General features: G+C 38.0%; 1 protein-coding gene across 1 annotated transcript in view; it reads right to left on the bottom strand.

Moving 5' to 3' along the window:
- Positions 1 to 3,670: 3,670 nt before the first annotated feature.
- Positions 3,671 to 14,631, bottom strand: part of MARCHF5 (membrane associated ring-CH-type finger 5) — a 30,674-nt gene continuing 19,713 nt past the window's right edge. Inside the window, exons 3-6 of the mRNA XM_057402309.1 lie at positions 10,939 to 11,069; positions 7,740 to 7,923; positions 7,155 to 7,321; positions 3,671 to 5,976 (exon numbers count right to left, since the gene is read on the bottom strand). Of these exons, the coding sequence (XP_057258292.1) occupies positions 5,860 to 5,976; positions 7,155 to 7,321; positions 7,740 to 7,923; positions 10,939 to 11,069 (599 nt within the window). The 3' untranslated portion in view covers positions 3,671 to 5,859. The remainder of the gene's footprint in view (positions 5,977 to 7,154; positions 7,322 to 7,739; positions 7,924 to 10,938; positions 11,070 to 14,631) is intronic.

Below are 14,631 nucleotides of genomic sequence, written 5' to 3'. Positions count from 1 at the left end.
TGTGGGCTGCTAAGGACTCTACTCTGTAAATTGTTACATACAGGGATTCCAATACACAGTGTATGTAATTTAGCTCAGCAAGAACTGAAATGCTTTGGGCAGGAGATGCTGAGAGAATATGATGGACTGCCTGTGATCACCTACCCTGACTCTATCCAAAAGAGCTTAAGACCCGAAGGCTCAGGAACGGACACCGATTTTCTGACATCAAGCATATAAGTAGCTATACGTAAATGTTATAAAAGTATTTCAAATAGTAAATTTATGTAAGGAGTCTTACCACCTACTGACCAAATGAGCTTTCACTTTTGAGCCCCTTTATAAATAGAACTCTGTTTATCAAGCAGCTGGAACCAAACAAAGAAATGTAAGCACCTGTACTTATGAAATCACTTGTGAACTTACTCCCCAAGTTAATTTTCATTTTTGTTCATCCTTGAAATGAGATAGAAAAAGCAGCCTAGATCCCAGTAAGGTGCTATGCAACTTAAAAACATATCACAATTCTGTCTGTGACACAGGGCTTGGTACTGTGGGAAGGTCAGTTGCATTGCAGGACATTTAACTGATGCTAAGTGGAAAGCACTTTCATTCTTGCAGTACCTTGAAATTTAACCACACTGGGGTAGAGAACCCTGCAGTTAGAGAGAACATTGCTTTTTCAAAAGAAACCATCAGCAGAACGAAAGAACCCATCGCTTTGCATTTAAAAGGTACCAAAGATTTTAAGAGAAAAAACTTTTGTTTAACAAAGTTCAGGCCGAGTTATCAGTGTACCTTAGCAACAATTTTCTGTGCCCCTCCCAGCAGTCAGAAGAACTGCTACTGTGGTGGTTATGAGAAATCCCACTAGCCTTTCCAAGCCTGGTACTGAGGGAATTTGGTCCAAGTCTCAGATTGAGTCTGTCATAATGGCACTTTTTTCTACCTCTGAAATGATTTTCATTAGAGTTTTTATTCCTTCAATCCCCTCTTTCCAAAAAGCTTTCATTGCATAACTTGAATTCCATAAAGCTTCTGCAGTGCTTCTCACCCAGGGGAGGTACAATAACATTATGTATCTTGCACCACCGGCTGTCTTGGATTAAAAATTAAAAAAAAATAAATCCCTGAAACTAGCACACAGGGGTACTGGAGAAGGACTGTCCTCTTTGTCCTCCTGCACTGGGGGGGCTTGTTTGAAACAGAGTAATGCTGCAAACTGTGACTGGTAAACTCAGAACTACACATGGGACCTTAACCGAGAACTATGCAGGGGAGATAAGGTGGTAGAGACTTTCTTCTATCTAGTCCTCTGAACCAGCTACCATTTTGCTGCAGAACATACCACACACTTGCTTTTAATCTAAATAAAAACTTTCCGATTCTGTGCTCTCTTACATATTCTATCTTTAGCGCATGGGAAGTACTGGGGCAATTGGTAGAGAGAGGCTCTTCCAGAGTTAGTAAGAGCATTAGCTTCTTGTAATGATTCATGTCAGAGAAACGACAGTGACTCACCAAATAGTCCTTTGACATGCAGTAAATACTCCGATCGGTGTGTTCCTTCATCAGCTCCCACTAGCTCCAGCCAGGTGTTACCGAGGTGTAGTTAAGAGTGGAGGAGCAATTGTAAAACACAAAGCATTACAAAGCTGTGCATACTGTGTCACTGAGTGCTCTGAAGGTAGAAGGAAGTTGGAACAATTTTTTTTTAAACAAGCATAAGACTTCCCATGGAGGCCCACTGCTTCAGCAACTGCTTTTCCATGGCTTAGTCATCCAGCATTAAATGAGGTGCCTGCACGATATGTTTTGACAGGTGCTGCTCAGCTGTTTAGGTTGAGGCAGTTTCGAGTCATGTCTGCTATTTGCTTTCAGTGGTGCTGGAATGGAACTTGTCTACTGAACCACTTAGTACAGTAAACCAGAAACAACAGGTTTATGTTTGCAATAATGCAGAGGTGCAAAATCAATTGGATATCCAGAGCATGTAAGTAACCAACAGGCAAGAATGGACAAAGAGGCCACAGATCTTCAAGCCTTCTTGAGGTATGGGGGGCATGAGTTCTATTTCGCACCATGTACAACAGAGTGCTGACCCTTTGACTCTGCAAGGGTGCAGAGGAAGGGGCCTGTTAACGAGAGGACAAGTGGTGAGACTGTTTATCAGAATTTCCTAGATGTGATCCTATCTCATGCTTCCCTCTACCAACCTCCAGTCCAGCATGCTTAAAAAAAAACCCAAAGCACAAAGGAAACAACAAAAAAAACAAACACGAAAACAAAACCAACAGCCAAACCTCAGATCAACACAAGTTTCAGAGGCAGCTGCCTAGTAGAAAAGAATTCCAAAAGCAGACTTCTTAGTGAAACTGGCATCTGCACTTTAAAATGGGAAGCAGGAATTGTTAGCACAGCATTTCTTATGAGAACAGAAAACATACACAAAGAGAAACTCACAGACGTGGCACATTAAATAGAGGGCTCCACAAGCAAGATGACTGCTGCAACAGCAATGGGTCCATGACCTTTGTAGTTCAACTTATCCCAGTTCTCTCCATCAGTAAAAACCACTATGCGAACAGACATACTTGTCAGTGGTTAGAAACTTTTGCAAGAAGCAGCTAGTAAGAAAGCTGCTCCAAACAACCCTCAAAACACCTACTCCATAAACTTGTCCAAGTTCCAGAGTATGCCTTTAAAAAGGGGGAATCCTAACAGCTGCCGCGATAAACATTTTGCAGCTGAAATTGAAGTAAAAATTGTGGCCTCAGTTAAAATAGGTAATTCTGACTGCAGTCACAACAGCTAAGCATATTTTTTCTCACAAGCACAGAACTGCTCTAAATGCTGGAGGGGCTTTAAATAGCAGCATGGTTGGATCCTGCTCTGATAACCACAGGAGATGGCTAACCTTTGAAAAACAACTCCAGGTGAGGAGGGAGTTAATACACTTCAAACTAGGCAACTCATGTAAATTGTTACAAACAAAACCTTTTACAGGGGAAAGAGGATGAAGAAGGAACCACCATTCAGTGGAAAAAAAAAAAAAATGGTGAAAAGTGTAGTAGGGCTCCATCTAAATCTTTAAGATAGGCAGGGAGAAAGAATGGGAGAAGTGTGTCCTTTGTATTTCATAATCAGGGCTCAGATTTAAGCCTTTTTGTTGGTGTAACAGAAGGGTAAGAGAAACCAAGTTGCTGATAAGAAAGTATGCTGAGAAATGCTAGATAATATTCCATATTTCTTGTTCTGAAAGCAATGGGATGTAAATTGGCCATTAATGGGGAAAAAAATACTTCCTACAGCTAGTATTATCTTTCTCAATGAAAACGGATCTGTGTATTCCCCAAATAAAGGCTGCACATCAGCCAACCCCAGAGATACACAGTAATTCCCAACCCCGATTCTGTAACCAGCAGCTGGTCATGTTGCAGTAATTCCTTTACTTTATGTGTTTGAGAAATGCATTCCCCTACATTTATTGATCACTACTGAGGGGGGGCAGAGAAAGTAAATATAAGTTTAAAGTCTTATAATAATTCCTCCTTCATCCCAAAGGTATTTCTTTATGCTATCACCCTAAATTTCTTATCTAAAAATCCTTAGATAGGCATGAAAACAAAACACATTTTTCACTCAGAAGTTTTGCTACAGGCCTTTAGTTCAACTGACAAAATACACCAAGGACTGTAAAAAATATTTATTCAACCTAATTCAACGTAACTATAATCTGCAAAACTTAAAAACAAGATTTACAACAGAATAACGACCTTCTGGCACTCAGGTGAAATAATTTTATAGTCCATACAACATTTTTATAATTGCATTTTTACAAGAGCTTAAACTTCCCAAGGAGACATTGAGCTTTCCCATGGAACAAGTTTCAAATCCGCTAATTTGCATCATTCAACTAATGAAACTTTAAAAAACAGTAATAAATTGGTTGGAAATATATACAGTGAAGACCACCGAAAAGTTGTTTTCTCGAAAGGAGGAATTCTGTAAGAAACACATATTACATTGTTTCAGACTATCTTACAGAAAGCAGCAACCATGAGAAGTTGTGACTCTATTTAGAGTTTTATATAAAAGTGAGCCCACTCAAATATAATCAGCAGACTTAAAAGATTATAGTAGTTCTTTAGCTACAGCAAGAACCTCAAAAGTATTTGGTATTGACTGAATGTATACTTTTCAATACCTGTAGAGTTTTTGAGTACTAGTTGGCCAATATATACATGTCTGTACAGTTCTAAAATATTACATCTCAGTAATTAAGATAAAGATACTATAGAAAAGGTACCATATTTTGAATTTCCCTTACATACGTTATTGCAGTCAAATACAAAATTCATTCTGTATTTACTTCATTTGTGATGAAAAGAAATATTTACTTATGAATACTTCCACTAAATGATTTTTTTTAATCCTTTCTCCATGCATTTGATGTACTAATATGAGCAAGGAAAAAAGAAAAAACCCTTAACAACAACCAACGTTGAGAAAAACAAATTGTTGTTAAGAAAAATCTTCAAGCACTAAAGCTAGGTTAGGTCTGGTATGAATATTAACTGGGTGTATTACATTTGTCGAAATATAACTTCACAAAACTTCTGTTGGAATTAAGTTTATAAATACATCAGATAACTGAAGTGCTAGTGTCTCCCTCAGCTGGCTACTTGGAACATACTGTAACAATAAAGCTTACTTTATAAATAAACTTAGTTTATTATACATTGAAGATTTATCCTTTAGTTCTTTACAGATGAGAGCCAAGGTGCCTTGAGAGTGTCGAGCTCACTGGTGTGTCTCATGCTCAGATGAGGTACCCAAAGTGTAGTGTCACCCCTTCCAGCCAGTCCTTCCACTGGGGCCAGTGTGGGCAGAAGAGAACCCAGTCCTAGTACAGAGCTGAGTTACACACCCAGGTCTGGAAGTTCAGAAGGATGTTCTTATCTGTCAGTTTAAATGTAGCTTTAGTGTCCAATGTTGTTTCCTCACACTTCTGCTCTTTGTATTGTATGGATATTTACATAATCAAAAGGGACATGAAAACTAAACAAGTGCTCAAATACTTAGCTACAAAATAAGCAACTGAAATTTACTTCCCCCCATGTAATTAGTTTATTGTGGAGGGAAAAAAAAAAATGCTATCCGGCACCAGTCACAAAACAGTAAAAGAGCCATAAGAAAGTAACACTAGGCACTGCAGAAGATACAACAGGACAGTAAAAATTACCAGTAATAAAGCAGTCACCTGGAAGCCATCCTGATTTCAACACCTACTACTCCAGTGCCTAAAGCTGACATGCAAGTCCTGGAGAGAGCGATCTGTCTTCTGCTTTCTGACCGGTCATTTGAACATTTTACACTCCTTGTTTGCTACCAGCAAAACCCAAGGAAATCTTTATTGACTGATGTCCCTCAATTACTTCTCCTTGGTAATGACTCACATTTCCTTTCTAAAAAAAAAAATAAAAAAATATCCCTTTGTTGTGTGAAATGCTGAACTGGATGGTAGCGTGGGTATGAGCACACACGTAGAGAAAAGGCATTTGAAAATAGACTACATTAACTACACAACTTAAACTGTTCTGTAGTTGATGCTTTTTCCATTCAGCATATTGGCTCAAAGTAATTCAGAAGCCTGTTGCCCAACAGAAATACCCCAAAATAATGAAACCCAGGTCACATTCTTAGGTTCAATGGTTGCTGAAAGAATTTACCCTGCCACAAGACAGTGCTTTATTAAAGAAAAAAAAACAAACCAGGAGCAGCAAGTTATCACAATTCTCCAGTAGTGTGCAGTAAGATGGAACCAACACAACATGGAAACCTGTTTGGTGAGACTGTCCAAGCTCCAGAGATCAAGCCTTATGCTCCTTCTTGCTCAGGGTAATTCAAAATTTTGCGGTGAGCTTGACGCAGATACTGCTGCTGTTTGAAGTAAACCTTAAAAGCTCCTTTTATAGCAACAAAGGCAATTCCACCCTGAAATAAAAAGATATTTTGAAAGCCCCACACAGTTCAGTGTCACAGCATTGCAAATGTTCTTTTTAAAAGTTTCTGGTCAAAGAAGATATTTTTCCAATTACACAGCACTTTCTTTTGAAGTTTAGCTAATTAGGACAATCCAAATGAGTATCTCAAGGTTTTCTGTCACAATGCACTATTACAGGGGTTAATGTTACTTAAAGAGATTACATACTGGATCTGTAAAACCCTTTGAAAGCTTTTATTTGCTTGGAAGTCTGACAAATATTCTAATAAAATTAAAATACATCTTATTTAAAGAACAAAGCAAAATGTAGATATGCATCTGCTTTCGTCCCTTCTCTGAATATGCTCTATATATGGCCCAAGGAATAATGCCAGTTGCCATTAGCATTATCAGGCTGTGAGAAAGGCCACTTTTTCACAGTGGTGGAATAAAATTTGGGTTTTGTAAAACCAACATTTTTTTCCTTTTCAGAACTTTTACGATATGTTTATCTCAAGTCTTCAGAATTTATTCAAATAAGAGACACTAAGCCTTTAGTCTGCGTGAACAGCTGCAATATCACTGTTTCCTGCACATGGAAGAGAGGGATGCATAAACATGTTGGAATTGAAAAGAGGGGCTGAAGTAACAGATGACTAGGGACACCATCCTACTAAACTCAGTGTGATTCCCCTTGAAAGGCTGCAAGCCAGAGAGGTTACTCACAAATGTCTCCTCACTTTGCCCTCCCCCCTCCATTCAACTTCTATGGAGAATTTATTTTTATCTCCTTATTAAAATAAGTAACAAAGGGATTATCTCAAAGAACAGAAGCTAATATGAAAAGGCCCATAATATAAACACTATCCTTCCCTTACAGAGAGCATTCTTAGAAGATGCTAGTTCCTCATCATCTTTATCACCCTTAATTAATGCTGAGCTCTGCCTATCACTGTAAAATGTTCAGGCTTGCCTTGAACTGAGGTTAGTTTCAGTCACAGGGATGTCTCACACACCTGATGCTTGTGCACTGCCAAGATAGGCAACCTTAAAAAAACCCTTTCCCTTACCAAATGCCACTCCCAAGGACTAGATCAATTAATGTTCTTTTTACTTTCCTTCCCTCCCCCACAGCACTTCATATTCACATTTTATGATCATTTATGACACAAGCAATACTGAATCTTACCAAGATTGTCCTTTGTAAATTTGAGTTAACGCTGCTGAACATCAGCTTGCCGACTATTGTGGCAATAGTAGGGAAAACTAGAGCTCCACATAGAATACGTGTAGCAGACACATGATCTGCCAAAGGGTTGGCCTCTGCTGGAATACGAGGAACAGGACATCCAATGCCTGAAGGGACAGTGTTGGAAGAAAAGGTTACACAGCCACTAGCTCAAAAGGAGCATAGAAAGCACATCAGTCATTAGTGCCCACCCCCACTCCATTGCAATTCTATAACCCAACTACTTTTTTGAGAACTCCCTTCTCAGTGAATACTCTGTTTCCATTAAATGACTGTATTCATTTTTACTTGCAAATAAGACCCATGATTGTTCTGTTACCAAGGCCTTAACTGAAACCATGCTCCTGCTCCTCTTGTCCCACCGTTCTTATCACGTACTATACAAACACAATCTAAATAGATGGAACATAAAATACACAGACAGTAACCACCTTTACTTAATAAGGCAAAAACTACTTGCCTATCCCCATCTCCTACAGGCACAAATTCAAGCTTGATAACTCCTTTTAAATGTTATCACGTTACCTGGAAATATGCTGTTCAAAATTTGTAGCTTATTAGAGTATTTGCGCCACAGTCTGAGCACATAGTCCTCCCAACGAATCATCTTGCCCAGTATTAGCATGACTGGGATAGTGGGAAGTCCAATCAAAAGAAATAAAGGATCAGCTCTCTCCATGACATCAAGACCTTCTTTGTGACCCACAACCTGGTAAATATGTATACAGTTGGCAAACATAGCAAAGGCCACAACTGAACACAGAATATAACTTTTTAAAAGTCTAGTTTGTTTGGGGCTGCCCACACATTTTAAATTAAAGGAGAAAAAAGAATACTGTTGTACCCTAACATGCTTGGTTTTCCCTTTGCATCCTTGATTGCTTATCAAGGGTAATGCAGGCAAGCTACCAGCCCTATTTTGCAAGTCATAAATCCTGCAGAGAGCTGTAACACAATTCCTTACCATCTCAAGAAAAGTTTCATACGGTTCTGTGGAAGTAAAAGCCTAAACATCTGAAACATCAAAACAGCATGCTTTCAAAATGCATAGAACTTACAACTTCAGCATCATTAATTCCACATTCAGAAACTGATTAGGTACTATTCTTTAAAGGATAAATTGATAGCAAGTATCTCACAGGATATTTTAATCAAAGTTTTCTGTTATTTAGGAATACCTTATGCAACAGAGATGACAGTATTAAGAAGTATTGCTTCTCTAGTCAATGCAGGAAGAGGTGCATTATTTTCAACTGTAGTGGAAATAGCATTTCTTCAATTGCACCTTATTTTTAAATGTGGCAAGTGCTATGATGTAAAAGGACAGTCATTACTAATGTGCCTAAATCTTTCTACTGGCACATAAAAAACAATCAGACTTTGCAGTTTATAAAATGTCTGTGATGTTCGTAACAAGCCAGGAAGACTAAAACCACTGTTATTTTGCTTGTCAGGCACTGGATTTTCTCATGTGTTTTCCCTGACTTCTTGTTTTCCCCACAAATGCAACAGCTACCTAGTTTTCAATTGCACAAACCTTAGAATTGAGTGGTAAGAACATGCAGCCATAGCAAAATTAAAACACAACACACACACACACAGACCAACAAAACCCAGTACTTCTGGACTAGGTAGGACACAGGGAAGAAGCTGTGTTAATGTACCACAACAGTAAATTGTACTTTTTAGCCTTGCTTTGAAAACCATTCCCTTTTATTCTTCCAGAACAGGAAGTTATGTTATATGCTACAGCCTCAAAAAATAAACAACTAATATTGTTGTCACCAAAAGATTATTCCTGAAAAAAAAATAATTCAGCATTTGTCTTCCAGCTTCTTCACTATCTTCCACCCAAATTGTGATGTCTGATACTATCCTTTTTTTCCTTACAGTCCCTGTCCATTAAAAAAAGCCTATCTTGTCTTCTGCTTTGTATTATGGTTTCTGTCTGTTTTCAGTAACCTTACATGATTTGTTACTGACTTAGCTACCTCTGGAGTCACAATGTCAATTCTGTATTATTTTTCTCCATCTGAAGCTTAACCTTTAAAAATAGCTTTTGTGCTTCTCTGGCCTTTCAACTGAAGGAGTCTGAAATGCAACAGGAAACAAGTTGTATTAAACCTAGCAAATCTGGGTGGCAAAAGGAATGGAACATTTCCATCCACTCCCAGTTTAATCACCTCTATTACAAGCAAAAATAATTATTCTCTTATCCAGTATGCCATCCATATGATTAAAACCCCCATTAAATGAGAGGAAAATAGCTAATTCTTCATACCTAGGATTTGACTAGCTGCCTAAACTATATGTTTAGATAGGTTCACTTCAAAAGTGAAACAACTACAGAAAGGAACATTTATTTTTCCATTTGGTTATGTAGTTATAAAGAAGCTAAAAAGCACACAAGTTCTTACAGGAAAAGGCTCAGTGTAGCAGTGAGCAAGGAGCTAAGGACTGGTACATTTCATGAAGTCTAGTCATAGTATTACACGAGGTTGCAACATTCCTGTAAGGGCCACACAAAATAGCAGATAAAGAAATGCTCAAGTGTAACATTCTGTAATAAAGAGAACTATCCACTGGACTGGAGGAGGTATTGAAACTCATTACACATCACCTATGGAGCCACTTCACCCTGGCCATACTGGTACCAGGGAGACTGCATCTGCCCATGTGCGCCTTACTTCAAGCAGCTGTCACATACATTTCCACGCATGTACAAACAGAACTAGAACAGGAGCTGGTGTGACTTGTAGAACTGAAGGCAGTACCACACAAGTGAAGAAAAAGTAGTGCCGTATGCCTGAAATGGATAAGGACTAGACTGCATGTTTATATAACAACTGTGGAGGAATACTTACTAGCATACAGATTTGTTAATTCTGTCTAGAACTGAATTAGCATCAGAAATACTTCATGCTTTCAAGCAAAACAAAGATTATGGACTTGATACAGGAATCAACAACAAATATTAACAGAGGTTCTTCTAGTTGAATTGTCTATGAAAACTCTTGTCTCAGTTGCCCAGCAATGAACAATTCTTTCCACAGTTAAGTCTACCACCTGTCAACAGTATTTCTGTATTTAAACAGCAAGCTTACAAGAACAGAAGTAGGAAAAATAAGTATTTTCCCCCCTTTCAATTAACCACACAGTCTGAAGTAATTAAAAAAAAAATACAATAAATTTGCAGTGTTCTGCACTTGTTTATGAATGAATTGCACCATTCAGAGCATGCGTTTTCCTTTATACAATAAAAAGTGGTAGGACTGAAAAATTCACAGTGCCTCAACCCTCTGAATGTTACCAGCAAAATCCATCTCTAAGTAAAAGAAGAGATTCAGAAAAGTCTCAAGTCTTTTCTGAAGAATTAGACTATCTATTATTAGTAGTTAGGTGGTCGTAGTACCTATTCTGTAACAACAGAAGTGGGTTCACCAGCCTGCCAGAGAAAGGGTAGCCACCTAGCATAGTAGGGAATTTTATTAGCTGCAGACTGAATCACGTTTGAACAAGCATACTTGAGTTTATGCAGTATGATCAGTTAAAAGGTAAAACCTTTCTATCCACCCATCTTGAATTCATTCGTTAGCTACCCTGGAAGTGCTGAAAGCAGCAAAAGCACGTTTTAAGCCAGCTAAAGAGGAGTCTTAATTGCTTGACTTTTTTTCTTTAAAAGACTTGCTGCAAAAGCTGGTAAGAGGAAGAAATACATGTGTACCTGCATCACTGTCACAGCTCCATATGTAACAGCTGTCCAGTATATAGAGCCCACCATTATTCCAGCTGCAGCAAATGGACATGCCTTTGAGATCAGTCGATCTGCAAGATCCAAAACGTAAACAACTGGACCTATGATAAAGGAAAAGTAAGGTTTCAAGATACATATATATATATATAAGCATACTGAAGAAAGCTGTCAGCATCTATCACTGATAAGAAGGAAAGAACTTGGCAAAATACATGTCTGTCATCCCACACATGCTATTTAAGTGAGAACATACTATTAAAAAGCTCCCAAGCTAAGCTTGTAGCTTACTTCTATCTACCTTTTCATTCACGACAATGTCTTTCTGAGAGATTAATATACTGGTTAGAGCACTGACTAATTTACCCACTAAAGTTGACTAGCTTCATTTGCGTTGGATCTGAATTTTAGGATTAGTGACTTTTTTATCTGTTAAAATATATCAGTTTTTAAAAGAAAAGTTGTAATGGACTTTATGTGCTTACCTTTGATAGCTCCACCTGAGGATTCTGTCACTAAACTATCCTGCTCTACAATAAAATGTAGCACAGTCAGTGTGAAAAATTCTTTTCACTCACTGGAAAAAGATACATTCAGTATTAGAGATTAATTACCTCTCTAATGTTGGAGGAAAACCCCCTCCTACTCAGGCTATTTAGTGCCTTTGGCAACAATACATTAATAGTTTCATTGTTCAAAGAACAACTGCACTTTCCAGACTTACACAGAGCAAGACATCACCCTGCTCTGATGAGGTAAACAAGGGCATGCTTGCATCTTTTCTTAGTGATACTGCAAGAGCACCAGCAAAACAAAAGCCAGAAGCTGAAGTCCGAAATACATGTCCTGAAGTGAAAAATGTCATCACCATGGTCAGATTGAAGGTTACTTTTGTATTTGTCAACAAATTCTACACAGACTGTCCTCCTGCAGCTCATATGCATGAATATTATTGTTAGCTTCCTACTACTTTCTCCTACCAAAATCAGTGCAAATATTAAAGTTAAGGGGGCCTACAAGGATGCTGGAGAGGGACTCTTCATTAGGGACTGTAGTGATAGGACTAGGAGTAGTATGTTCAAACTTAAAACGGGGGAAGTTCAGGTTAGATATAAGGAAGAAGTTCTTTCCTGTGAGGGTGGTGAGGCACTAGTATGGGTTGCCCAAGGACGTGAATGCTCCATCCCTAGCAGTGTTCAAGGCCAGGTTGGACAGAACCTTGGGTGACATGGTCTAGTGTGAGGTGTCCCTGCCCATGGCAGCAGGGTTGGAACTGGATGATCTTAAGGTCGTTTCCAACCCTAACTATTCTATGATTTCTGCACACATTCGTCAAGTAATTAATTCTCCACTTAGTATTCTCTCTTAGCTTATATGCAGCCTTAACAGATGTCACTGTAAATATTGCCAAGTTATGTATCAGACTTGTGGGCAGCCCTAAGCAACTTGGGCAGAATATTGCTTAATGTACTCTCTACAGTAGCTCTGCTGGAGCATCTAGTTCTTCACCTACTACTCACATACTTCAAATTAGCCATCTTTGTGTGCATCTTCTAGCATGCATTCTCTGTTTTAGTAATGAGCTCTACTTTTAACAGCAGGAAATATCTTCCTATGTAACTTGTAAGAGAGTGAACACCTCACCAGCACCCTGCTTCAAATACACCAACAGATACATACTAGTGCCTAAGTAACTGACAAAGCATAACTATGGAGTTAATTTATTCTCAAGTTGAGTATCCTATTATTGATTAGGTACCAGAATTAAAGGGTTTCTGAAGAAGGAACACTCTACTCCAAATACAAACTGGAACAAGCAGTTTAACTGTATTATGTTTAACTTTCCAGGACAGACTTAAAGTGCTGGGATGTTTATTAGTGTGCTGCAAATATCAACAAATTCATAACTGCAAGTACTAAATGCACAGTACTTTACATATCTTAACTGTTCCCCCAGAGTCACTGGAAAAGTTGTTCAGTTCTACCATTTTGAAAACTTACATTTGTTCAAAGAAGGTGAAGACAAGAGACTCAAAAAATGTTCTATTTGGTGAGTCCTAAAGCCAACACACAGCTCTGAAGCTTGCCTGCTACATCTTGGCAAGGTGATACCACAACAGAAGTCTAACACTAAATGTACTAGCAAATTGCATCTACTAATAATAATCATTACAAAAAGGAAGCTACAGAATTAGGTGTAGAATCTCGAGACAAGACTAGAAAAACAATTTCAGTTTGGGTTTGTTTTTTTTTATTTATTAGACCTTCAGGAAGTAAATGTAACTGTTTGACACACAAAGTGGGAAACAAAATAGTTTTCGTTTTGTAAAGGCTGTCATGCTTTAACAGCTTTTTCTGCTAAACTCCATTTTCTATTCATTAAACTGGAATAACCTAAAAGAGATTTCAGTTACTTTCAAAGTGGTAATAATATTTTTCTATTTAGTAAAAATAAAAAAAACCTCAGAGAAAAACACTAGTAAGAATATAGTTACTAGTGATCATTTAAAACTGAGATGCACTGTCAAATTTGAAGTAGAGTTATCATTTTAAGAAGAAACATCACTAGGGAGGCTGCTCTGGATGGCAAATATATTCAAAGACCCCCTCTGTTACTTATAAAGCTATTTGTTGATTATCTCCTCAAGTTGATATTACTTCAGAACTATAACTAAATAAAAAGTTGTGTAGGGAATGCCCTTTCCCAGATGTCTGGTTTTAGAAAAAAAGTTTCCAGCAGTACATTAGCGAAGTTTTAATGTAAAGCAGTTTCTGAACTGTGATACCTCAGGGAAATGACAATTGCTATTTCTTCCCTGCTCAGGTAATTTTAGTTCTTGAATGGTATGACTAGTAATGTCTTCAAAAGACAGCTGCTGCTGCAGCAATGATGGGGCTACTGGCAAAACTACTTGAAAACATCTTCCTGTCCTCACTCTGCTTGGTGTGCCCTTGACTGACTTACAGTTGAGTTTTTCTAGTACCCAAAACTGTTCTACAACAAGAGCTACAAAAGGGCAAGACTGTCTCACTAGTTTAAGGCACTATAAGCTCATGACTGGTGTTTGATGGAGCCAAATTCATTGCCCTGCTCTTGTGTACTCTTACTCACTCTGAATTTTTATACCCTTCTCATGCTTAAAAATAGAAAAAGATAGTAATGTGAGGGAAAATATATCAGAATATTCTTGCATGCAAGAGCTGAACAATCTCATGCAAGAATTTTAGGCCAGTTTCAGAACCTAAGAACGTTGGAATTTAGGAATCTTAGCTTTCAAATAAAGGTGCCACACACTGCAGGAGCAAATGAAAGTACCTGTTGTTTATATGCGTTATCTTCTCCAAACTATAGTTACTTCCCCTTTTTCCCCATTGCCAAAATAAAATGCAAATGCAGCGCACATTGCAATTTTATCATTCAAGACACAGGTAATGATTTTAAGCTTTAAGTTTTGTGGCACATTATAAGTGTCCAGATATCAAACCAATTTCTTCTCGCAAAGCCAATGCTAAATGTTACAGTTTGATGCCCTCCTTGTAATGGAGATTAAGATTCCCTTCTACTTTATCCTTATAGCAAAGCTGAACTGTGGTTGATAACATAAATAACTTGGTAGTAAGTTCCATGCTGGTTTGTGTTTTTTTACCAATATCAACAATACATTA

Source organism: Pezoporus wallicus, unplaced genomic scaffold (assembly GCF_028554395.1).
Source record: "Pezoporus wallicus isolate ANWC-B61680 ecotype Strahan unplaced genomic scaffold, APGP_CSIRO_Pwel_v1 contig_6787, whole genome shotgun sequence".
NCBI lineage: Eukaryota > Metazoa > Chordata > Aves > Psittaciformes > Psittacidae > Pezoporus > Pezoporus wallicus.
Note: the sequence above shows the minus strand (reverse complement) of the source record. Positions and strands in the feature narration are given on the sequence as shown.